Below are 26,660 nucleotides of genomic sequence, written 5' to 3'. Positions count from 1 at the left end.
CTCTTCTGGATGTTACTGATATGCTATTATCACATAATACTGCCCATCCATCAGAGGCTGCCACATTTTCTGCACTGATTGTAGAGTGGAGGAGAGTTCAGAGACTCAGAAATATTTCAGTAACTCTCTCTCTCACTTGCTATCTCTCTTTCCTCGTGTATCTTACGGAGCACAACCTTCTAGGGGTGTATTTCAAGGTTGTGATGTGAAATACTTCTCTGATTCCTTAGCAGAAACACTTTATCCATCAGTTTTGAGCTCAGCCATCTCAATTCCTCTTTATTTAAATTGCAGATTCAATAAAAACTCCATCTGGCTTCCATAGTAAACTTGCACAAGTCCTTAGAAATTGATTTATTTTTTTTTTTTATTTATTTCCAGGACACAAGGAAGTGTGGCCAGCATTAGAACCTCTTACTCCTGCACCATAGTTGCCAGATGGCAAGTTTATTGAATCTTGTTTTAACTTAGTAGGGCTTAAAGGAATGAAGGCAGCTCAGAGAAGTGGGTGCTGGGTTTCTACTTCAAAGGTCTCCTTCAAAATCAGCTTCCAAAGATTTACACACAGAGGGTGGTTGTGACCTGGGCAGTCTGTTGGATACTTCTCATCTCAGTGCTTGGAATGGAGTTAGAGAGCAACACAAATCACTTTACAAAAATCCCAGTAATTGCAAAATCAGCAGCACTGGGAATCTTGTTACATGGCTAAATCAGTATTTTTAAAATTTTATTTTATTGGTAAAATCATATCCACAGGCATCACTTAAAACTGTCCTTAGGTCCCGTGGTTAATACAGAACATTTTGATGGACACAATTTAGTTTAATCATCTTTTAGTTCTGAATAAGGGAGAAAAACATTATGCATGTACTTAAATTTCTTCCAGTGGCTTTTCATAATTTCTTAAAGTGGCTTTTATATTTTTGAAAAACATTTCTGGCTGATTAGTAATGCAGCTTCTAAATTTTATGAAGGAATCCTTCTCTCTCTTCGAAATACAAAGCATTGTTTTGTATTCCTGTTGTCAAAGACAAAATAAACATTTTGTATTACAGATTTTTTCCTCTTTTTTTTTCTGAGAATGGTGAGATCTGTGACCTGATGCCAAAGAATTTCAGAGAGGCTGTTGCATAAGTAGTAACTTTTTCTTTCAAACACACAGGAGTCAGGATGCTGACCTCTGCTGAGGTGTAGTTGTGTGCAGTTTCAGACCTGATTTTTCCTATTCTTGCCTTTTCCAGTCTCACACTATACCCATCCACATTGTTTGTGTCTGCTCTCCTTTCTGTGCACCCTTTTTACTGGAGATGATGTTGTGTTCTTGCACCATGTGCTGTGTTTGTGGGGGTGACCCCACAGGATCACTCACATCAGAACAGTTCACCCCAGTCTTAGAAATAAGGATGTAAGTCCATGTTCCTCTGTGCTGTGTAACCCTCATTTTATGCATCAGTGGGTTAAAATTCACTTTTTGGTCCTAGGCACCAGGTTTTCATAATTCTAGAATCAAGATTTTATAGAGGAAAAATTTATTTGCTTACACTGAGGCTGGGCTTGCTATTTAGATATCATCTTATACCTCTAATTAATGAACCAGTTGTTGTGGACTTTAGCACTGTGTATTCATTAGGCTTTCCTGGACTTCAAAAAAGACAACAAAGAGGGATGGGGAAAAATATTTTGAATTTATTATGAATGCTTAGGAGTTTTACAAAACAGATGGTGATAGCAACAGAAACAAAAGTAGTATTTTTCTTCTAGATAGGGGACATGACGAGTAACTGCTTTTCTAAAACTCTTAAAAATATTATTGTTGGCTTACCTTTGAATTAATTAGTTTGGAATTAATTCACCCACCGTATTACTTTATCACTTTCTTCATATATTATAAGTAGAAAAAGTAATGATCCTCTGTAAATCTCAGGGATGTAATTGCATCCAGGGATACTGATGATGCCATTAATCACTGCAAGGTACAGTGGTTTCTGTGGTATTTCCAAATGAAATTAGAGGTCTCTTGTTTATAGCTTGTTTGTGGTCCTCTCTCTTTAGGAGAACAGTGTATGGATTCAATAATAATAAAAAAATAAAGACCTGTTATAGCCTGATGCTGTGTTGAAGATGTTTTGGCATTATATGCCTAATTTTACTGCTGTATTGACATCGTTTCCAGGTTATCTGGCTTGGTTTAAGCTAAAATAGTCCTGTATTAGAAACATATGGAAATTGTTATTATTTTCCTTTGTTCAGGAGATGGGTGAGCCTTTTCTGTGCCTTACTCCTTATTAAATCAGATTAAATGATGCAAAATTTGTCAATATGCAAGTGATCTCTTGTATGCCAGTGCAGGTGAAGTACAACAGAGACAGCTCCAGTATTTCAGTGCACAGGGGTGCAGGGGAAAGAACTGGAGAAGAATGGGACATTGACAGCCATTGTATTAAAAAGGAATGTACATTTTCCTCCTTGCTTCAGACAGTTCAGTTCTCAGCTTTCCCATCTGTGATATTTAAAATACTTATAATATTTTGATATCAATTTTATTTAAACAACTCCCATTTCTGTATTGAAAGTAACACACTGGCCTGTTCACAAAGGCTTAGATGGACTCCTGTGTAAGAGAGGGCTTTTGTAATGCCAGGAAAAGTGTGAGCCATTGTTATATATTTGTGTTTTCTCACAACAAGGGAGTGTGTTTAGGCTTTTAAGGTGTGTGTTTTCATCAAATGTTTTTTCCTGCTTTGAGCATAATCTGTGAGATAATGGAATTTCAGCTGAAAGCTCCAGATATGAACTTAAGAGCAAGCAGAGCCTCATTAAGCTCTCTGCTTAAAACTGGGCCGTGTTTACAGCAAAGAAGTTTTGCTTTTAAAAAGCTGATGAGTTTGTAACTTGAACATAAATTACAGGCCAAGTTTTGGGTGACTGTGCCCCTGATTTAAATGCAGTAAACTGTATTTATTTACATCAGATGAGGATCTGATTTTTTTCCCCAGCTTTTTAAATGCTTCTTTAATTCTTAGAAAACGAAGCCTTTGGAAACGCGTTGCTTAGGAAAATACCAGTGCAAAAATTCATTTAACTGGGAGCACTTCTCCTCTTGTGTGCCTTCTTTTGCAGCTTCCTTTGGTCTCTACTTCCCCAGGAAAGAGTACTCAGAGAATGTCTACATAGATCAGCCAGCAGGTACCCCCCTCCTGCGCATCCATGCCTTGAGGGATTCACATGGGGAAGTGCCCTATTTCCACCTCTGCCAGAATCTCGTCATTTCTCGAGCAAGATCCCATGAAAATCATTGGTTTCAAATCAGAGAAAAAACAGGACTTCTCTACCTCAGCAAAAGCCTGGATAGAGAAGACTTTAACATGCTGTGTAAGTATGAGAGGATTTGCTTTCTTTGTTGGACTATCTGTTGTTAAAGGACATTCAGATGATGAGATTTATCCGTCAGTCTGTGAGCATCACATTTGGGAAAAACACATCTGCCCTTTTAGAATGAGGAACCAGACCCAGCAAAACCCACAGCAAATGCAGGGAACCCTATGCCAAAGCAAACACTGCCCTGGGACAGATCCAATTGCTGATGCTGTGGACTCCAGGATGGTGGGAAAGTTGCTTTACTTGCAATATTTTTCCTCCACAGCTATATAAATCACAGCTTTACTTTGAGATTTGCAGTTTGTTTGTTTACTGATATAAATTAAGCCAGTTGTACTGGGTGCTTGTTGCCCAGTTAGATTAGTTCAGACTGTTCCATGAGTTGTCCTTGTACCCCAGTAACAAGGATTCACAAAGCACATTTGCATCCAACACCAAACAGCTCCTGGAAGAAATGGTTCAAGTGGTGCCTCTTTCCCTCTCTTGAGATTTGGCTTTCTTAAAGGTTACTATTGAACTATAGAAATGAATTATCTCTGAGGTTTGGGGTTTTTTTGTTTTTTTTTTCCCCTCTTCTTTTATGCTTTAGCAGTAAATTAGTTCTGGTGATTTTGATCTCTGAGGAAATTAGGGCTCATTAGATGGTGGAGGAGGAAATGGGTGAGGAGTTAATGGCACACCACTGGGATCAGGTGCAGAAATTCTGCTGCTGGAGAGTCTGTAGTAACTGTCTTGAGTTTGTAAGAGCCATATATCAACACTGCCCTTTGGCTTGGGTGCCTTGATGTTTAAATGTTCATCTTCAGACACTTACTGCTTTATTTTTCAGTCCTTGATATCTCACCCATTTTTGCTGCGTTTTTTGGTTCATGAATAGCAGATAGCTGCCTTCTTTTGTTCAGTTACAAATACATATCCAGAACTTGAGAGTCTTCTTTTGTTCATACAGATCAAAAGTGACCTAGAGCATCTTTTCAAGTAGATCAGATCTACTGCAGAGATGCTATTAGTCTCTCTGTAGTCAAACCAAGGTAATCAAAATAATTAAGGCTTGAGCGTTTATTAGTAAATGCCAGAGGTTGATTTTACCTTCTCTGTTATTTTTTGAGTATATTTTGAAATGATGAAGCAATTTGTCCTCTAAATAAAAATAATTTGGCCTATATCCTGCACTGGTGTAAACTATCAGAATGCTGGGACTTAAATTACAGTTTGTAGTTGTTGTGGCTCTATCCTGAATATCTGTTGCCACTTTGTGCACTCTTTTTTCCCTACTGCCACTCCACTTTAGCCCTTCTAAAAATTGTTTCTATCAAAAAGCTGATTACTAATAATGATCTGCCTTGTGTTAGTGTCTTCCAGTTAGAAACCATTCTGTGAGGTTCTACAAAGTGGATTTGGTGGTGACATCTATAGTTATTTGGCTTACTGGGGTTATTAAGATTATCTATGGCTGTTTTGTGGGATAATGGAGTAGAGAACAAAGTGGGTAGAAGAAATGTTGGCTCGTCATCTATAAAATATATCCTCTGGTGCATTTTTTCTCTGAAGCTGTAGGAAGCTGGATGCCATTATCAAAGGTGATGTTGTATGTCTTCCTTTCATCCCACCCTTTCCAAGAGAAGGAATGTGACTCTGCCACACGCACCACAGTCGTCCTCTCCTTGATCAATGCTACTGCACCATCCTGCAGTTCCCTGACAGCAAGGCAGCTTTGCTTCACAGAAATGGATCTCTCCTTTCACATCGAAGAGAACAAACCACCAGGCACGTTTTACCAGCTCCAGTTACCCTCAGTTCATCATCTGTGTCAGAATCTCAGCCTTTCCTACAAACTGCTGGCAGGTAAGACTGGAACTGAACCACCAGCAATAAACATCTGCACTGTTAAGGTCTCTCATGTAGTAGATCTTTTGGACTGATATGATCAAGGAAATTCTGTTGCAAATGTGAATTGAGCCTGAAGGTTTTGCCTTTGAGATATATAGAGGAGAAAAGAGAGGGGATATAGAGGGGAAAGAGAGCTATCTCCTTCCCCAGGGAAAATACTGCTTTTAGAAGTTTGCACCTGCTGAGAGCAGATTGGGAATATCCTGAGCTTTAAACTATGCTGCTTTTAGACTGTAGGATCTTCCCATCAATCCCATATTTTCTGTCTTCCTAGTATAGCTCCACAACTTTAGCCTGGGTGACTTCCAAGGCTGCCTTTTATCATGCAGTCACGATATCCGGATGGATTTATTGGATTGTGAGAGGGAAAAGTATCAAGAGTCCTATCCTGGGAGGTGATTGTCCAAGTTCACACTGTGCCTGTGTTTTCCAGCTGAAGGTTTGCCCTTCAAATACAACGAGAACACCACTGGCATCAGTGTGACCCAGCGCTTGGATCGAGAAGAGAGAGAGAGATACGAGCTGATTGCCAAGTGCACTGTGAGAGAGGGCTCCAGGGAGATGCAGGTGGAGGTGCCCTTCCTGGTCAATGTCTTAGATGAAGATGATTCCCCTCCCTTCCTTCCCAATGGCACTGACACTGCAGATGCTGTCGTGGAGTTCAACAGGAAAGAGGTAACCTGCTCCTTCATCTCGTCCCTGAAGTAGGGATGGGTGGGCTTGGAAGTGCCATGCTTTGGGTCTGATGGTCAAGGACATGACCACACAGTGAGCTCTTACTCAGACTGCAAGTTACCAATAGTTTGGGGCAGGATATAAACAGTGTAAGGGAATGGGAACAGATCCCAGGATCAGGATGGAACCATTGCTGAAGCTGTGGTCCAGATCACTCCATCTCCCCAGGCTGAGCTCTGCTCTGTGGTTGTTACAGGATTGCCTCCCCCAGGAGACTAAAATTGATTGTTGTTACAGCAACAATCTGTATATTCTTCACATTTAAGATATCAAAACTCCATTCAGAACATGAGGAGGCTGTACCAGTAACAGAACTTCAGGAGAAGCTGTTCTCTCCTGCAGACACACATTGCACTTGCAAAAGTATTAAAGTTTCTGGTGTCAGGCTGTTAAAGGAGAGTTCCAGAATCTTGCTTGCCCTCCCACTTTTCCCATCCCACCCCAACGTGGTCTTTCAAGATTTCTGAACCCCAACCCCTGGGTATCCTTGTGCATACCCCTTGCTTCACTGGAGCAGAACACCAGTGGCCTCTTCCCACCAGAGCAAGAGCCCTTGATAAGTCATTTTTTTATTGAAGGCATTTCTTTAGGCCTAAACGATGTATTTTTTCATTAAGAGGACTTATTTTTCTTAACAGCAGGGTTTTTTTACTGGTATTTTTCTTCAAAGTGTGTTTTGCTCCTATCGCTGTCAGGAAGGGAAAAGGATGATTTTGGGAGTTTGCTGCCACCTCCCGACTTGAACGTGTGTTGACAAGAGACAATCATTGGCCATAGAGTAAATGCTTTTTCACTTTTGAAAATGTTGAGATTTGGGAGTTTTGTTGAGCTGTGGATGACACAAAGTGAAGGTCTCGTAAAGCTGTTTTATGAATTAATTTATTCCCTTTGAAATTAGTCTGACCTGTCTGAATGTATCTCATGCCTCTTAAGCGTGCATGTTGCTTACCTGATTTTTTTAGTAGTATTGTAGAATGACATTGCTTTTCAAAAATGAAAACTCAAGTGCACATGCACTCATTTCCTACCTCAGAAGTTTAGCACTGAATTTAGACTCAAATATGATTATATGACAAGTCCCTTTTCACATCCATCTTTTGTGTTTCTAATGCAGATGCAAATAGGTGTGAAACAGTAGTAACCTAAAGCTGTAAAATGGGTTTGAATGGAAATGGGCTCAAGTGAAAGTTGTAAGGTTTTATTTGACCAATATTTCAATCTCCCAAACGAAGAAAGCTTCAGGTCATTGGGCAATGTCATTTTTTATTTCCTCCTAGGGAACTGTCCTTGCAGCTCTGACCGTGTATGATGCAGACACGACACCTATTTATCCCCTGGAAAGCAGCAGAAAGAAATACACAGGAACCATCATTACTGATGATCCCTGGATAAGTGAAACATTTTGGGTAGAGCACATCTTTGATGAAATCCACTTCAGCCCAAATGGCAGCCAAGTGAGGGGAACTCAACATGAGTACAGTAAGGTCTCTTTCTTCAAATAAAGGAGAAGTTGTTTGTTAGTAATTGAGCTTTTCTAAGCATTTTGTAAATGTTGATCCAAAGAAATCTGAGGAATTTCAAGCTAAGCAAATGCCTAACTTCTTTAAAAGTTAAGAGTTTTAAAAACATATGGAGAAAATAAGAGCTTGTGCCTTTCTGGGTTAGGTAGCATAGGGGATGATGTTTCATATCCTGATAAGCAAGAGGTTCTGATCAAAGGGTTCTCAGCATGGTTGGTAGAAAGGAAGAGAACCTCTCCAAATAACTTGAATTATGGAGTTTAGCTCATAAGAGCGTATTTTCATGTTTAACTCACCCTCTGTTTCCATTTAGGAATAACTTCAATATATATGATTTTGTTGGGATTGCAGTATCAAAATATAAATTTGCAGATTATGTGGGTCGGTAATAAATTAACCTTTTCCTTTGCAGAACTGGTACTGAATAAAAGTATTTCAGTCACAGAGCATCGTTCCTTCCCATTGGATGTTTTGGTGAATGACACAGAATTTCACGGGCCAAGAAGATCAGTGATGCTTCATTTCAATGTCTCCATCCTCCCAGTCAGCATCCAGTTTCCCAACATCACTTACCAGTTCACAGTGAACAGAAATGCTGAGCGCTTTGCACAGGTAAGAACTGTTCTTATCATTTATCACTCACAGAGATTAGGAGGTAGATCACTGGGGTGAGGTCCATGGAAGTGGTGGTTGTAGCTGGTTTTAGTGGAATCAGTGAAAAATGTGGTGTCAGTGAGATTCTGTCTGGGTGGGGAGTGGGCAGGCTGGGCACTTGCTTTCCCATCACACATCAACAGAATTGGGGCTACACATGAAATAATTAGAGAGAAATAAGGGTTGGACTTGATGATTTCAGAGGTCCCTTTCAACCCAGCTGATTCAGTGAAACAGAGACAGGAGGTTTTGTTACCTTGAATGACTGAATCACAAGTAACTGGGAAAGAAACTGGCCCAGATCTATATATTCCAATATGTTAATGGCTTTTCTCTAAGTAATGGCTAGTTAGTAATTAATGTGTTTCCTTATTTAACCCTCATTTTGGCTTAATTACCACCACTGCCATTAATATTGCCTTCCAGAAACACTTTCTAACAGGTTGACATAAATCAGATGGAAATTACAATGTAATTCCTGTGGAACACGTACACTAATAAGGAACTAGTTCAATTTAATTAATGTTATGGAAACGAATATCAAAAACAAGTGATGAACCATTTTGGAGGAGCTGCTGGAAATAATACCTGATAACTAAATGTAGCTCTAAAAGTGCATCTGTATTTTTAACCTAGAGGATGATTGAGATGAAAATATGATCACCCCAATTGCAGAGAAGACCAATTCATTAGAAGACTTAAAAGGAAAAAAAACAGTTTTAGTAATCTTTAAGCCTCTGGATAACTGTAAAAAGAAAGAAAAAGGAAAGTCAGATATACCATATGTTCATATATTTCATGCAGTGAAATGTTCTGTACCCTGTGGCTGTCAGGATATAGCATAACAGGACCAATGAAAATGCTACAGCTTAGTCAAGGGACATTTTACCCATAGTCTGCACTAAATATCCTAAATAAGAAAAAGATACCAAGCATGTGCAGACAGTGAGCTCACTACAAAAAGCTGCTTCTTCACGACATTTTGGATGTCTTGTGGCTGCAACATTTACATTTGCCATTCATTAGAAACTTCAGAGCATACTCTGTGCCTTTTTAATTCATATTTTACGTCTTAGGTTTGGTTTTTTTGTAGCACCAGATTGTGACAGATTTATTCTCAGTGGTGTAAAAAACTCTTGCCTGGAAATTGGGTGAAACCAGTGGGGGTTTTCTCCTAAAAGAAAGAACAGAATAGGTGTGTGAGATGCTCTTAGTATCTAGAAACGAGCCCCAACAGGACATATGTCACATCATGACTGTAAGTTTAAAAAAGGGAGTAAAACTTAAATGTTAGGTGTGTATGAATATCTGTTGATTTCTCTGTGCACATGTTTATATACACAAACATTTTACATATAATTGTATGTATGCAATAACACTATGAATGGATAAATTCCAATTTAAAATTGGTTAAACCATATTTATCTGTGCACACCCTAGATTGCCTGTAAGCATTTATTTGAGGTCTGGGAATATATGGTTTTCTAGTTCCAGAGTGCAAAACAAAACAAACCCCCACCCCCAACCAGTTAGCTTTGAAAGCTGATGGGTTTGTGTGTTGTTAGGACAGTAAAAATAAAATTCTAAAAGGGAATTCTAGGGTTTCTGGCAACAATGGTGCTTCCCACTAACTGGGGAAGTTAGTGGGAACCAGTTTCACTGACTGGCAGTAGTAGCTGGGAAAAGAGTTTTTGGAAAAGGACTCCTAAGTCTGTGGGGTGAGATCTCTCTTCGTGCTTCCTAAACACAAACTCACAAAGAGATTTTTAAAATTCTGATTCTTGACCAGCAAAATGCAAAACTCCTCTTGGTTCTGGAGATTCTCTCCATCAGTTAGGTTCACCCATTTATTCCTGAGGCTGGATATACTCAGCTTGGAGCACAAGTCACTGGCAGCAGCTTAATCTCCAGCACTCCAGATTATTAAAGTCATTGGCATAATGAGCTGTGATGTGCCAGAGCAGTGAGGAAAAGTACTGGGCCAAATCAATATGAAGGCTGAAGTGTCTTTTGCCCCAAGGAAAACACAAGAGCGTGAAGAAATGATGAACTGCTGGGCTGCTGCCATTTGTCTCTTTGAGCAGCTAAATGAATTGGATCACAGAAGCATGGCCTGACAGCACTGGCTTGCCCAGTGGCATTTAACTTATCAAAGGACTTAAAGCTCTATTGACATTTACTGAGACAAATGATGAATAACATCAGCTGAGATTTTTAGAGAGGTTCTGTGTCCAAATGTCCCCGGAATTCAGCGAAGAGGAACATTATCATTATCATTAGCCAGACTTTATTAAACTCTGGCACTCCAAGGATGGATTTTTTCTGTTCCTTGTTCTGTGTTAACTATTGTGTGTCTTGCAAAATGCACCTTTCTCAGATTCCTCTGCTAAATGTTGATGTTAAACTTGCTCTCTTTTTCACCCTTCTGATAAGAAAGAGGAACTGGATGCTTCTGCCTCCTTCCCCTGGTGGTGAGCTCTGCTGCATCTGGGAGCTGTGCTAACTCCTGCCATCAAAAGCCAAGTCAGAAGCCTGGGATTTTCCTAGTGGAATCAAGCAATAGGAGAAAGCCAGTTTTTCTTGTTGAAATGTTTTGAATGGGGCATTTTTAGCTTCTCCTTAAATTACACAGAGAGAGCAAAACTGGCCCATGCACTGCACTAGGGATGATCTGCTCTTCATGGACCCCAAATTTATGGTGTCTTCTCCATCCCCATTGCAGAAAATTTCTGTTGATCAAAAAAGTGCCTGGAGAAAGCAGTTAAGAGAGAGCTTGAGCTTGGGCTTTTCCTAGTGGAATCAAACAATAGGAGAAAGCCAGTTTTTCTTGTTGAAATGGGGCATTTTTAGCTTCTCCTTAAATTACACAGAGAGAGCAAAACTGGCCCATGCACCGCACTAGGGATGATCTGCTCTTCATGGACCCCAAATTTATGGGGTTTTCACCATCCCCTTTGCAGTTAAGACAGAGCAGGCAGAAAGGACAGTTTGATCCACTTAATTAAGGTTAATGCCATGGCACATCCTCCTCCTGAGTCAAAGAAAACCCACGTAAGCAGTTGAAAACCTGCCAGTTGCAACACAGGACTAAAGCTGGGATGATGTGGTTCTGGGAGGACCTGTCTAGACCTGGTGTCTAGACAGACTTTATGAACAGTGGAAGTCTTGTGTTTCCTTCTTTTTCTTCCTGCCAGTCCCAGCATTCTGTAGGGAGGAGAGTGTGTGGAAGAAATGGCCCAGTTTCTCATTGCTTTAATAGTCTTTGCATGTCAGCCACCAAGAAAAAAATCCCAGCAAATGGTGCCAAGTGGTGTCAGTGGTGTGAATGGGAGCAAGTTAGGGGAAATGGGGCTATCCTATGACAAAGGATGCTTCTAGAGCTCCAAATGCTTTTGAGTTTAGCCCAGGTTCATAGGAAAAGGATTTAGTAAAAAAAAAAAAGAAAAAGTCTGGTGTGTTGGTTTGGGGTTTTTTTCCACATTCTTTAATGAGAATGCTAAAATATAAATGTACAGCTTTGCTTTAACCAGCAGTGGTGTGACTTGAAAACCCATCTTAGCTGCAGCATTTGAAAATAATCCATCACCAAGTTCCCTTAAATAACACTCCACCCTTCACATTGTGGTTTTCTCTGCAAGGAAAGCCAATGCCTCTGGATCTGCTCCGAATCCCACTCTTGTAAATGGAAAAACCAAAGTGAGCTTTGGATCAGTTTGTGTTGGAGCTGAACTGGACACAGGGCTTAATATTGCTGTGTTCCTGAAGTTGGTTTAGAAGGAAGAGAGCTGTAGCAGAGATATTCTGGCAGGCAGAGGTTCAAATATAGCATACTAACATATTTTCATTTTTAGATTAAAATGTTTTTTAAATTACCAGTGGAAACAAGGAGGTTCTTACTCCTTTTAAGGCTTTCAGAGAATTCTGCTGGCCAGAAACTTTATGATTGTGATGTTTTGAAAATTATGTATTAGCAGTTGCTATTTCTGTCTTATTTGAAAAGAGTCTCAGCTTTGTGCACACTGAGCTGTTTGCTCAAAAAACAAAGTTTTTCTGGTCAGCCTGGAACAGAGCAGGGGCTGAACTCTGAGTTTCCCAAATCACTGAACCCTGAGTCCCGGGTTTTTGCATTTCCACTGTTAGCCTGAAGACAATGGGAATGCTTTCCCTCTCATTTTTACTGAGAGGAAATCACACTTGAAGCATTCCTGTACTGCACTGGTAGTAAAATATCAAATGTGTAAAACTCAAGATAAATGCTGAGCTGTGTAAGATGCACGGAAAAAGTTACTGAGTGTAAGAGTGGTCAGGCACTGGAAGAGGCTCCAGGGAAGTGCTGCAGTCACCATTCCTGGAGGTGTTAAAAAAACATATGGATGTGGCACTTAAGGACATGATTTTGTTGGCATTGTAGAGTTGGGTTGACAGCTGGACTTCACCTTAGAAGTCTTTTCCATCCTTAACAATTCTACAATTTTCTGTAACATGTTCACTTTTCTTTCACATATTTTTGTGAAGCAGAGAATATTTTTGGAGTGTTGCTTCTCTTGCCTGTGATACATTTTTTGGTGTTTGAGCCTAGATAGGAAAAATCTGCATCGAAAACTGCATGAAATTCCGTGGTGTGAGTATCACCTACAAGTTACTGGCCCCCAACATAAGCTGCTATGCTGTCAGCATCCTTCAAGGCAGAGAAGACAAATATGGAAGCCTTTATGTCAATGATTCCTCTGTGCTACGCAGACCTGAATGCAAGGAAATCCAATACACAATCCAAGCTACAGACAAGCAGAGCAGGAAACATACCAAAACCTTCCTCACAGTTTTATTGGAAGGAACTCGTAAGTACCTGAGTCAATTACAACTATTTATGACTTATGAGTTACTGGCATTAGATGATGCATTAGTAGGGTGATCTGTAAAATGATGGCATTAACAATAAAAATGAGCCTGAGCTACGAGATACAGATCATGAATTTTACATTTGAGTTCTGATTCAGACCTTTCTGTAGCAGTTACTGTTTCAAGAACTAATAATGCACAGAAAGGGGGTGTTATAAACAGTTTCTAGCCCTATGGCATTTGATTTAGAAGAATCTTTTGTGTCTGTGTTTTACATATCCCTATAGAAGAAAAAAATATATATATACACACAGAGAGAGAGGAGGATTGTATTGGAAACATGATCATTTCTCTGCAAACCGTGTTGTATTTTGTGAAGAAGCTTACAATTCTATCAGACAGTTTCCTCCATTCCTTTGTACTGTATCACAGTTCCTCTGCCAGCAGTGAATGGCTTGAGGGAGAAGAAAGGCCTCTTTTTCCAAGATCCTTGTGCTGTCCAAAGGCACACATTTCTGGCTGTTGTCTTGTTTTATTCCATTTGCCCAAGCACTAAATGTTTTCCCTTAGTTAAAAATTTTGTATGAAGCTGTAAGTAATTATGGTCCCCATTTTTGTATTTTCAGTATGTTATAGTTATAGTTATTATCAGCTATTTCTCAGTTCTGGGCATTAAGAGTGTGCTATCAAGCAGAGATAACCATGCCATCATGTTCATCTTTTATTTCACAGAAGAGAAGCATCTGGACTTTATTTGTTATTTAAGTTTCCTGGTAGCTGGGTCAGTCAGTGTGCAGTTTTTCTCTCCATTCTCCATCTTTCTGTCCTTCCTATCAACCCTTAAGAATGGAGGTTTTGTCCTGAACTGACAGCAAGAACTCTTCCCAACAGTTTTAAAAAAAGAGGAGGACTGTCCTGACTCCTGTGCTGTGAGTAAGCATCCTGCTGAGTGTGAAGAGTGTGGGGGCCTGGGAGTGCTAACAGGAAGATGCCAGTGGAGGCAGGGGAGTGGAAAAGGTACCTTTCTGTTGTGTGAAATTAATCTTTTCTTTACAAATAATTGTGCATTTTACTTCCATAAATATAAACTCATTTATTCTGGCTGGACAGTGGCGTATTGTAAACTACTCTGTGGCTAAATAAAGTAATTGTAATACCCAAATGAAATGTGCACTAGGAAAGAAAGTGTTGTGAAGTTGGAATGGGCATTCTGATGTTGTTCTTGGTGATGTTGAACATAATACATGAAATGCAAGGTACTGAATTGGTTTTGCACCAGTTTAACTGTACCAAGTGGCTTAGGGCTTGCAAGAAAATCTCTGTGATCATGATTTGAGTTTGGAACATAGCAGTGAGCCTCTGAGCAGGTCAGGTATGCCCCATCCTGACAGTGAACACAGAAGCAGTGACTTTGTTGTCTCTTTTCTGTGGTCTGTGGCACAGATCTGATGGGTGACAGTACCCTTGACCTTTCCAGAACAGTGCTTCAGTGCTGATCTTTTATCCCTTCAAACTTCATGAGTTATCACAAATTCTCCTTGACTGCTTGCAACTTCACATCCAAATATGTGTGAAATTGTGTGGAGGCTTCTTTAGCTGTGGAAGCCACTCTTTAGAGTCAAAGTGGTCAACAAGCCAGCTCTTTTTCAAGTAATTTTGTGACATGCTCAAAGGGCTGTCACAGGCACAACACAGAAAGCAGTGAAAAATATATTCCTTCCAGCTGCCTTTAGGTGTTGTCTTGCACGTTAGTCCAGCAGATGCTATTTATAGATAATCACAAGTGTTTATTTCGAAAAAAAAAGTGACCTGTTCTTCAGGGTGTGCTGAGATGCCCTTGGCATTCCTTCTAAGCCTGGGGGTATCTGTGCAGTGTCTGTTCCTGTGTTCACAGGCATCACCACAAACTATTCCACCTGCACCCCGAGCATCAAGACTTGTCCTGATGGCACCTGTGATGTGATTGAGAGCAAAGATCCAGCTGTGTGTCCCCAAGACTGCACAAGTATGGAAATGGTTTAGGATTTCTTGTTCTGTGTCCCTGTTGGTTGCTGCTCAGGTTCCACTTTGTTGATCCCAGATGTCTTTACAAGCTCAGCCTGGTTACCATCTCTTCATTGCTGTGTCTGCATTTAAATTATATGAGAAAGCTGACATTTTGGGCACTGATCTTGTTCTTTTTTAAGCACCTGTTGTCTGCCAGTGATGGGAAGAGATTCTCATTCTGCTCCCCTTGTTAATTCACAGGTAGTGTTTGTCAGTGGAGGTATTTGCTGCAACAAATAGAGGTTTTTTGCAAGTTAATGCAATATTTCCAATCTTTAGCCCACTATGATAGAAACCATGCCTGCTTGAACTGAAATTCAAATAAATAAAAAGAAGAAATTTCACTGTAAACCAAATGTGCTTGCTAAGGATCATTTGGGGAAATGCACCTGGCCTTATTTGACAGGTGACCATCAAAATGATGCCTTGTCTATTTGAGGATACAGGCAGAGATTCAGATGAGCAGCATTTGAGGGAAGAACTAAATAAATAAAGAAATAATATAGAATAAAGAAATAAATAGAGAAATACGTTCATTTGTGTTTTGTCATGAAGACCTCTACCTGCATTCCACTCACTTTACCTGGAAGTTCACAAATCCCCCTGAAGACATAAAAGTTAGAAAAAGAGCAAAAAAAAAAAACTTGAGAAATTTCAGTCTTCTATCAGATGGTAATTTCTGAGTGCATCTTTTTATACAGCATCCAGTATCTAATGCAGGAATGCAGACATAGATTTATTGAATAATTCTCCTGGCTCTGGCATTGTATATTCCAAGTTTATGTTTTGAAATATGGTGTCTTATAGGAATAAGTGTTTTCTTACAAGCTAGGACTTATGTCCTTCTATAATATGAATTATTAAAGAGGCATCTTTGTATATCTTGCATCCAAGAATGGGTTTGTGTATTGTAAATTACTTTCATCAGGAAGATAATTATTTCATTAGAGTCCATAAAAAACAGTCCTTAGAGTGGCAGAAATGCTTGGGGTGAATGCAAGTAACTTTTCTAATCATCTGAAAAGAATTCTTTGTCATAACCAAAATCAGTTGTCATTCTAAAAGTGGAAATATGTGTGCCAGAGGCTGCAGCACTAAAACATGTAATGTGCAATATATCAGATGTTTTGCTAAACAGAAGCCCTGAAGAAATACCATCTTACTATATGATAGATGCAGGCAAGTAAGACAAGCTTTTAATTTGTTTTTTATGTCTTTTTAATGCCTGAGTTGGATAATTTATACATGATTTTATGTAATCCAGAACCTGGGCATTCAGCTGAAACAACTGGTGCTGTGGCTGTGCCTATCAAACAAATAAAACAATTGCCTTTTAAGCAAGACTTCCTTGTAATAAGTAACTGCTTAAGGGCTGGTTGCAGTGTGAGAAGCTGTCTGAATGTTTGTAAATTACTGATATTTTTAGGTTCCTCTGAATTTTGGCTTTCTGATAAAAAATAGTGCTCATGCTTCTAACTTGCTTTGTGCACCTTTTTTTCCAGTGGTGGTTGGACATTGGTTTTTGCTTGTCCAGCAACCAGTGTTTTTAATTTCTGAATTTTATTCTGGTGTGGGATAAGGTCACTGCTATTGCTTTTTGCACATGCTCTTGAAACATGGAAATACCTGTCTGTCTTCAATTAAAAAAGTGTCAGTTCAGAGAGAGGTGACTCAGCACAGTCCCCTCCAAAATTAACCATCTGAGCTGCTTATAATTTAGTGGGTATGGTCTTTCTAGAAGGATGATCCAAATTGGTCTGTTTTGCTTACATTTGCTTACTTAGTCAAGTTCCCATTTCCCTGCTTCTAAAAAAGGATGTTTGCCTTCATGTTGCCAAAAATATCCTCTTCCTCAATTTGTGAAACATCCAAAGAAATGTAAAAGAAACAGTCAAGTCACCCTGTTATGAATTAGATGCAATGGAGGGAAAGGAGTTGAAATAAGTAGAAGACTGCATGAAAAATACCATATTTGTCTTTTGAAGTCCTTTATATTTTAGGTGATTTTTCTGAAAGGCAGCTGAGCTTCCAAAACTTGATTGGTTTTTGTGTGTTGAATGCTCTCTGTGATTCAAGGCAGGATAAAGATGATAAATGTCACAACCAGTGGTCATTTTTATATGTGCAGAAAAAAAAGAACTTGCAAATAAAGCTGCAGTCACTCTGCATGAGGAATTCCTGCTTGAAATCAGGAGTAGTTCTGTAGGAGTTTTCCATAATGGGAATACTGCTGATCAAGGCTGATGTTCAAGCAGTCCAAGATCTTCTGATTGCAGGATCTCATAATTCCAGAATTTAGACTCTCCCCTGATTCTCAGGAATCCTTCTCATTCTGAATGTATTGGGCTGCCTTGTCAGAATAAATAGAAAAAACTAACTAAAGAAAAATAAATCAATTAAATAAATAAATAAAATAAATAAATATTTTTTAAAATAAATAAATTAAATAAAAATAAGAATAAATAAACTGAAAAAATAAATAAAATAAATAAAGTATCCTAGAATAATGAAAAATTCTGAGCCTTAAACTACAAGTGAGAATCATGCCTGTGTCTGTGTTTGATTAGGTGGAAACATTATTGGTGGTCATGGGAAAGGCGTTGGAAATCTTGGAATTAAGTCAGGCCATGGGATTTGTTACTGCTTCCCAAGACAGAACTGTTACTGTGAGAAAGATGACATAAAGGGTAAGTCTAAGCATTATTTGCTGTTCTTATAATTATCTTTTCTTCTGTAGCTATGACTTTCATATATGAAACAGTGTAAACTTGTGGACATTTTAATAAGCAGTATCTTTAGTCAGAGACTGCTAATATAAAATTAATTAAGAACTGGCATCTGGACTTCTATTATGCAGCCTGAAAAGCTCCAGAGGGGAATTATTTCTGTCCTTGGCTAAGTATTTTGGTTTTTTATTCATTGCTACATGACAAACAGGTTGGTCATCCTCTGACTTCCAGCAGTATTTGCATTTCAGTGAAATTCCTCTGATATTTGCAAGGCGAGCTGGAGAATTAGAATAACAACTTTTATTACTTGGAAGTAATTCCAGTCTCCTAATAATAGCTGAAAATCTCAGCTTCAAAATGTCAGAGATAGCCAGTACCCATTGTGTTAGGAGGAGGGCATTACTTTTTTCATTGACCTTTGTTGAAACAGAAAAGCTCTACACAGTTTTTTGAAAAAGACTGATGGGGTTTAAATACCAAGGGTTTTTTTGCTTTTTTTTTCTTTTCCTTATTGCTCACAATAAATATAATACAAAATATTTTTCAACTTCCAAAAAATTAATTATAAATATATTTCAATTTACTCTTTTGACTAAAATTTGTATAGGCTTAAGAAGAAGGAACCATAAAGCTTTTTGGTTTTGCTTTTTTTATTCTAGGATACTGTGCTCTTACATCTTAGTTTTAAGTTATAGCTTGCAGGTGTGGCTGAGTTTATGGATCTGAAGTCAGGTTTACCTGATGAACAGTGACTGTATTTGGGACCTCTCAGTTCAGGAACTGACTCCCTAGGAATGCTGTCTAGGGGCACATAAATGTAAATCAACTTTTCAAAGCTCTAGAAGTGCTGCTGCAAAAGGGGAGGTAGGAGCTGGGGAGGAAAGAAGCAGTTGCAGATTTAGGCAACATCTTCAGAAATAAATATTTTGCTAAATAGAAAGCAGGAATATACTGAGTCTCTTTTTAACCTAAAAAGCTGGAGAGAAATATTTCTGCATGTCTAACAAGTGACTTCATGAATTAAATTCACATTTGAAGATTTTGTGTGGTTGGCTGAATGTCTCTAACATAAACTGTTGTCCACAAGCAAAATTCAGTCGTGTTTTCAGAGAGATAAGGGGCATCAGAAGATCAGTGTATAGTAGGATGGGTCTCAAAGAAGAGTGTGAGAGCCTGCATCTGCAGTGATGGGGAAAATGGGGTCAAGCTACTTCCCCTTATGTTTACCTAGACAGGCACAGTTACCTGCTGGTGTCCAAAATAATTAAAAAAAAAAAAAGTTGTAGGTGAAGTGGAAATAATAGAAAATTCTCAAATATAATTGAGAATTAGCTATAAGGTTTTCCTGGATGATTTTGAGCTCTGTTTCTGTCACACCCGTGTGTGGCTCACACGGCCCAAATCAGATGTCGGAGGCAGCAAGCCAAGTTCTAAGACTTTTTCTTCTTGGTCCACAGAGCAACTCTGTGATGATGTGTGCAAGACTGTGATAGCAGGGGCGGTGCTGCTCTCTTTCATCATCTCCGTGCTGCTTTCTTCCTATTTCATCCATCGTTACCACAAGAACTCTCCCAAGCCACCCATTGCCTCCGCGGAGATGACGTTCCGGCGCCCGGCCCAGTCCTACCCCATCAGTTACTCTTCCACCAATGTCCGACGCCCTTCTCTGGATTCCACGGAGAACCAGGTGTCTGTAGACACCTTTAAAATCCCAGTAAGTCTGAAGTCATGTTGCAGGCTCTTTTTCTGTGCCTTTCCTGTTCCTAAAAAAAGTTATTTATCCACGCAGCAAATGGAACAGGAATGCAATGTTAGTAGAAACAGCCAGGGAACTGAAGACACTTCATGAGTAACTGGATAAACCAAATCTTCTTCTGCTTTTCCTGTTTTTTAATGTAACATCTTGGGCCTAATTTGAGCCGATGTTTTTTTCCTAAATGCCACTCTACATTTAACAATAATATGGTTTTACTTTCTCCAATTAAATACTACTCATCAGTGGGTTTGTAGTCTCTGTGATGAGCCACAGTAACACAACAAAGAGAAGTTTAAAACAAACCAGGCTGCAGGTGTGAGTTGGGCCCAAACCTTAAGGTCACTCAAACACCGCCACGGAACTGAAGACACTTCATGAGTAACTGGATAAACCAAATATTCTTCTGCTTTTCCTGTGTTTTAATATGGTGTAACACCTTGGGCCTAATTTGAGCCAATGTTTTTTTCCTAAATGCCACTCTGCATTTAATAATAATATGGTTTTACTGTGTCCAATTAAATACCACTCATCAGTGGGTTTGTAGTGTCTGTGATGAGCCACAGTAACGCAACAAAGTTTAAAACAAACCAGGCTGCAGGTGTCAGTTGGGCCCAAACCTTAAGGATTTTTGTGCTTTTAATGCTTTTAATCTATTTTTTCTATTTTTAATCACATATCATCCAGGGTGCCTGCTAGCTGGTGTGTTTTCATGGACCCACATGGCAGAGAAACATTGCTGCTTTATAGGACATGTGGCAACATCAGATCTCTTTTGGATGTTAGATACTGAGGTCTTCACAGACCTTGAGCTCCATTTGCTCTAATTTTTTGTCTGTTTTGCAAATCTGCCATAATTTTGCAACCAGAAGGCTTAATAATGCTAATTTATAAGAGAAGGATTGTTGTCTCTGATGAACTCTTAGGGGAAAGCCTTTTTCCATGAGTAAAACTGTTGTACTTCCCTGTGAAGTCCAAGGTCACATTCACAGTTATTCTGAGTAAGCATTTATTCTGTATCACTTTGTCTTTCATTTGTATCTGATTCCCCAGACCTGTAACTGTAATCCATTATCCATAGGCTACCTGTAGAGCTTGTTTTGAAGTACATGATTTCAAGGTAATGGAAAAATACTTTCAAAATAATTAGAGATTCAGTAACTTTGATAGGAATACACTGATACTGATTAAAAGAGCAACCAAACATTGAACACTGCATAAGAGCACCAGTGCTTCAGGTGCAGCTGATGACTCCTTTCTGATGGTTCCTTTTCTCTCCTCCAGGAAGATCCAAAGTGGGAATTCCCTCGGAAAAACCTGGTTCTGGGGAAGACTCTTGGAGAAGGAGAATTTGGAAAGGTTGTCAAGGCAACAGCGTTCCGACTCAAGGGAAGAGCTGGCTATACCACTGTGGCAGTGAAGATGCTAAAAGGTACATTCATAGCTGGGTCTGAAACTATTTGAAAACTTGTTGTTTTAACCTTTGGAAGGATCTTAAGAGGGGCAAGCATTAAAATAAAAGGTCAGCTAAAATCACTGCTTCCATTTTTCCCAGCATTGTGATAAATTCTGTCAAGTTTTCTTACTTTGGGAGCTTTGATCCAAATAATTCATGATGTGGGAGGAGCTTCTGATTAATATAAACAATGTACTTAATTTGTTTGGCATTGATGGAAATATTTCAAGGGCTTGTTAAAGCTTTCAGATACTTTTTTTTTTCCTATACCTCATTTTCTTTGATAAAGATTTTCAAATAAAACCTGTTACAATATGTCAAGAGACATAATAGACCTATTAAGTTACTTTCCTGATTGAGACTTCCATCTTCTTAGATACTTTCTGATCTATTTTTCAGGTCCTAGGGGCTCTTCCAGACTGGCTTGAATAGTCCAGTGCTATCTAAAGTTTTCACTAAAACTTTAAAGCTAGGGGAGGAAAAAATTATAATTTGATAATGCTGAGATTATAAATTGAGACCTTAACTTCCTGTCCTCATCTCTGCTTGGTAGTTTTCAGCCCCAAATATGCTGACTTCTTTCCTATTAGAAAAAGAATTTTTACTGAAAGAAAAATATGAAGAAATTAATATTTTTGATTGGTCTTTGAAGTAGAAAGTCTCTAATATTACTTTTCAGGTGAAAGCTCTTGTAATACATTGCTTTTTCCATGTTTACTGTTAGATATACGAGTACAAATTTCACATTTCTAATGTCAGGTTTCTATTGACTTCATGAAAAGTGCAATTATACTGAAGGAGATCAGTGAAAATACTTTAATCTGTTGAAACAGAGATAAAAAGAAGACTGTGTCTTTCTCTAACATCTTGGGTACTAATTCATGTGTGCATGTGGTCCCTGTGTATCAGGAACCTAGGAATACAGGAGACAAAGAGGGCAAACCACCTACAAAAATTAGGGATGCAGGCAGATGCCTTTAGCTGAGCTGTGAATCAATGACCTCAACCACTCACTGCAGTTTCTAAGAAAAAAATGGTAGGAAAATGTTGTATTCCTTGTTACTATTTGTTACACACAAGGTTGTTTAAAAAAAAAACAACATAAACAGCACATCTGTGCCTGCTTGAGGGCAAAGGTGCTGCATACCCCATCATTTTAGCAAAGAAATAAATGCATCATGAAGTGCATGGCTGCAGTGCAAGAGAGTCAGTGGAGAACTGGTCAAATGGAAAAAATCCAGGAACTGAGTCCTTTCAGAAGTGAAGATTGGTGTTAACCATTACACACACTACTCAAATAAATACCTGTACATCATTACCACTGCGACAGTCTTAGTAATATTTATTTGTGCAACTCCTGTCACTGATTTTCTAGCACATTTTCATCAACATGTGCCTGAGCTAAGATTCCAAGACACATCAGCTTTTAATGGCAGATATTTTTCAGCTTTTCCTAGCTATTCTGAAGGAAAGAGCTGACAGAAGTGACAATGTGAATGAGTAACTCTTTATTTTCAGCACCTCATTTTAATAAATTGATCTGACATTTTCAGTAATACTTGAGGCTGTGATGAGTCTGTTTGTTATGTCAATTGCACTGCAGGTAGTCACCCAAAATTCCATTTTCCAACTTGACTGTGGAGAACATACATCATTCTGCCAATATTTCTCTTTTGTCACCAGTTTAACTTCACTGTGACAACTGAAGTGTGAGAAACATTGCATTAGTCCACTCTGATCTTTGTAATGCTCTCAGAAAGCATCAAGGGCAGTTATCCTGGAGCATAACCCCTTCTTTCCCTATCACGGCTGCAAAGGGGTTAATTTGTCTCAGTATCAGGGACTCTGTACTGCCTGATCTTTAAAAAGAAATGCTGTGTATGCCAGTATGTCAATGGAGAAAGCCTCCTCCTGCTTGTTGCATAAAAGCTGTCTCCTGTCTGAGCTGTGCAGATGGCACCATCTGTGGTTAGGAACAGACCAGGGTAGGACTCTCCCTACTTTTGTCAGCTGGTTGTTATCAGCTGGGTAGGGAACAAGGAGCAGTGAGCAATTAGCTGAGTCTTGGATGGGAGGATGGATGGATGGATGTTTAAAGAAACAGAGGGATGATTTTTTCAGCCCAGTATTATTACTTTTCTCATGTGAATTACATCTGACCTCCTATATGGTACAAATGCCCCCATTAAAATGAAATTAAAGGTGAAAACATGAACCAATATGTAAATAGACATTATTCACAAATTGTGAAAATAAGGCATAAAGCTTTGGAGCTAATTGGCTCAATTTGTGGTCTGTCAAATGAGTTTTTCCAGCAGGCAAGCAGCCATGCCACATAGGGACCTTTGCTCTGCTCTTGCACATGCCTACACAGTTCCAGAGCTAGAAAAACAGGACTTTTCTCACAGGCATTAAGCTGGTATTGTTCTGGTTTGGTTTCCATAAATGTATATTTTTTGTAGTCCCTATCAGTAGTGAGAGACTTTCACTCCCTGGGGTACCAGACTCTTAAGCCTGAGTGGAGGTTTGAACTATCAGATAAATAAGGCAGATAAAAACATAAAGTACCAAAATAAACATATGGTAGAACAAAATAAAAATTTATCATGACCAGGGTGTGTATTTTAAATTGTTGTCTAGTAACACTGCCCTGTAGTATCACACTATAGGAACTACCCAGGCAAATCCTGTGTATCAGAGAGATTAAGGATGGGGTAGGAAAAGGTACATCTCTGACCTATATTATTTGTATGATGCAAAATCTCCTTCAAGCCCCAGTGAATTCAAAGAGTTAAGTTTGCAAGTCATAAAAATGCTGCAAAACCAACATTCTTGAAAGTGTAAGAATGCCTTTAGGGGATTTATATTGTCATATGATTCCCACTGACCTCAGTGAAGTCTGCATACCTGTCTCCCCCCAAAATCAGTCTGAACTGTATGCTTAGCTTCTGAAATGGTGCTGCAAGTGTAAGCCAGGGGATCAGTGGATCTTTATTCCATCAGAAAGTGTATTTAGGGGGAGGAGGGCTGTATCATGGGAGTTGACTGAGCAAGTCTTTTTGTTTGAACAACAAAAAAATCTTGGCTTCCATATGTTTCTGAACCTTGATTCAACCTTAAAAATTTGCTTTAGAATACTAGAAAGGTTCTAGTGATGATTTAATGACATCTTCAAGACATTATGGACTTGGGACCTGAGTTTTAGCTGACCTACACTTTCTGTAGTCATATGTATCAGAGCAGTGGTTTGATTAGAGCAGGTTACCAAGCCAAAAAAGCAGCAGTCCCATCCACTTAGTTCTAATTTGAATAACTACAAGACAGTAGAGATGGGAAAATTTCTCTCCTGTGGGGAAGTACGGGGTTTTCCAACCTCTTGCTAGCGCTAGGGGATATGGTTGATGTCCTGCTACACAGACAACTCTGGAGTAATCCTTTCCTAACCACAACTCTGTTTGGATAATTTCTGCAGAAAATGCTTCCCAGAGTGAGCTGAGAGATCTGCTTTCTGAGTTCAACCTTTTGAAGCAGGTGAACCATCCTCATGTCATCAAACTTTACGGAGCCTGCAGTCAAGATGGTAAATATGAGAAGCATTAAGCAAGGAAATGAGCAGTTTTTTAATGGGTTTGGACCCCTGCTTCATAATTGCTGACCAGCTTTTAAATTTGCTGATGGCTGGAAAAAAAAACAGGGAGACATAGAAGAAAAACAAGGTTTGAAGGGAAGGGGAAATGCTAATTCAATGCAACTAAACATTGTCCTGTGGTTTTCTCCAATACACATTCTGATTCTGAAAACATTTTGAATTTAACCAATCTACTACCTTCAATTGATCCATATTTTTATATTATTTTATGCTCAGTGAATGTTTTCAAATATGAGTTATGTTTAAATTTTATGGGGTTTTCATTATTCTTGTTATTAGTTATGCAGGAACAATGCTTTGAGGCCTGGAGCAGGGAGTGAGATCTCCCTTTGAGAAAAAAGGACAAAACAGCAACAACAAAAAAGACAACTGCAGATTATTTTGTTTAAAAATAGCTGGATAGTTAGATTCATACTCAGTTCTTTGTCTCAGAAGTGCTGTCTCCCTCTTGTTGTGAAATGTTTGCTAAAAGCCAGATTCATTGAAAGGTACATTTCAAGGGCAAAAATTTTCAGACACCTCTATTACTGACTGCAGATGAAACACATTTTCACTGTAGTGCACAGGAATTGATCCGAATAATTCCTCTTGTTGTTAAATGAAGTTGCATGGCAATGTCCTCTTCCTTTTGCATCTGTGATTTTGCAGCCTAAAATCCCCACGTGCCTGATGCCACCTATGGCAAAGCTCTGTGTTCCCTGCCCACCCAACTCTGTTGCAAGTGATGCTTTTAGCTGTATCCAAAGAATATAATTCAGGACTGAGTCATCTCTGAGTCTTAGTAATAAAATTAACTACTGGGTGGGACTTTTTTTTTTTTTTCTTCTCAGTACAATGGATTTTTTTCATCCCAAAGGAAGTGAATTGTTTCTGAGTCACAAGCTTTTAATAAAGAGCAAGTTAATATGGGGTGGGAGGGCTTTGATACAGCAGACAGATGTCTTCAGCATTAAAGCACTGAGTGGAGATTATTCATGTGGGTAATGGGGAGGAGAAACTAATGGACTGAAATGTCAGAATGTTTCTAAGTGCTCTGAAAAGGTACCTTATATACAACACTGCAATGAACAGATGTTCTATGAGCTTAGTATCACACACTCCAGAAAAGTATTTTGATTTTAACATTTGTTTTAAAGTTTCTCCAAGTTAGGCTGGTTTTAGGTCTGGTTTGTAAGAAGGCTGTGTCTTTTTAAGAGTCAAATTATCTTGATAAGGGAATACAGAAAAAAGCCTGAGTGCTGCTTTGATTTAGGGTGAAACTCACTCACTTTGCACTGAGGATGGAAGCTCAAAATATTCTATGACCCCATGGCTGATTCAGTGCTATTTCCAGATAGGGCAGAGGTGTCTGGAGCCCCTGACTGCTCAAGGCAACATGCTGACTAGAAGAGACTTTCTTGAAAAAAAAACAATGAAGCTGGTTACCGGCTAATTGCTGACTTAACGAGTGTGTCGGTTTGTTTCAGGCCCACTGTATTTAATTGTGGAATATGCAAAATACGGCTCCTTACGGAGTTTCCTCAGGGAAAGTCGAAAAGTAGGACCAAGCTATGTGGGTAGTGATGGCAACAGAAATTCCAGTTACTTGGATAACCCTGATGAGAGAGCCCTGACAATGGGGGACCTGATATCCTTTGCCTGGCAGATATCCCGCGGCATGCAGTACCTGGCAGAAATGAAGGTAGGGAGGTGAAGTCTTGGTCTGAGCATGTCCTGGTGATGGATGGGATGTCAGCACTTGGTTTCTCCACAGGGAGGATAAAAAAACTAATTGTTGGTTTCTCCCAAAAGCTTGTCCATCGTGACTTAGCAGCCAGAAACGTCCTGGTGGCAGAAGGGCGCAAAATGAAGATTTCTGATTTTGGGCTCTCCCGTGATGTGTATGAAGAAGATTCATATGTCAAGAGGAGTAAGGTACAGTGCATATTGTAAGCAGTAGTGGGAATTATTACCTGATCAAGAAAATGAATTTATAATGCAGGACGTGAGCACGGAAGAAAAAGAGAATAGC

At 39.2% G+C, this 26,660-nt stretch overlaps 1 protein-coding gene across 1 annotated transcript in view; it reads left to right on the top strand.

The window, feature by feature from the left end:
• Positions 1-26,660, top strand: part of RET (ret proto-oncogene) — a 77,195-nt gene that overhangs the window by 38,145 nt on the left and 12,390 nt on the right. The window contains exons 2-15 of the mRNA XM_071749323.1: positions 3,121-3,372; positions 4,930-5,223; positions 5,702-5,943; positions 7,281-7,482; positions 7,936-8,135; positions 12,757-13,015; positions 13,908-14,033; positions 14,911-15,021; positions 17,630-17,749; positions 19,249-19,505; positions 20,829-20,976; positions 24,473-24,580; positions 26,116-26,330; positions 26,441-26,563. Of these exons, the coding sequence (XP_071605424.1) occupies positions 3,121-3,372; positions 4,930-5,223; positions 5,702-5,943; positions 7,281-7,482; positions 7,936-8,135; positions 12,757-13,015; positions 13,908-14,033; positions 14,911-15,021; positions 17,630-17,749; positions 19,249-19,505; positions 20,829-20,976; positions 24,473-24,580; positions 26,116-26,330; positions 26,441-26,563 (2,657 nt within the window). The remainder of the gene's footprint in view (positions 1-3,120; positions 3,373-4,929; positions 5,224-5,701; positions 5,944-7,280; positions 7,483-7,935; positions 8,136-12,756; positions 13,016-13,907; positions 14,034-14,910; positions 15,022-17,629; positions 17,750-19,248; positions 19,506-20,828; positions 20,977-24,472; positions 24,581-26,115; positions 26,331-26,440; positions 26,564-26,660) is intronic.

This window comes from Heliangelus exortis, chromosome 7, assembly GCF_036169615.1.
Source record: "Heliangelus exortis chromosome 7, bHelExo1.hap1, whole genome shotgun sequence".
In the NCBI taxonomy this organism is placed as follows: Eukaryota; Metazoa; Chordata; class Aves; order Apodiformes; family Trochilidae; genus Heliangelus; species Heliangelus exortis.
Note: the sequence above shows the minus strand (reverse complement) of the source record. Positions and strands in the feature narration are given on the sequence as shown.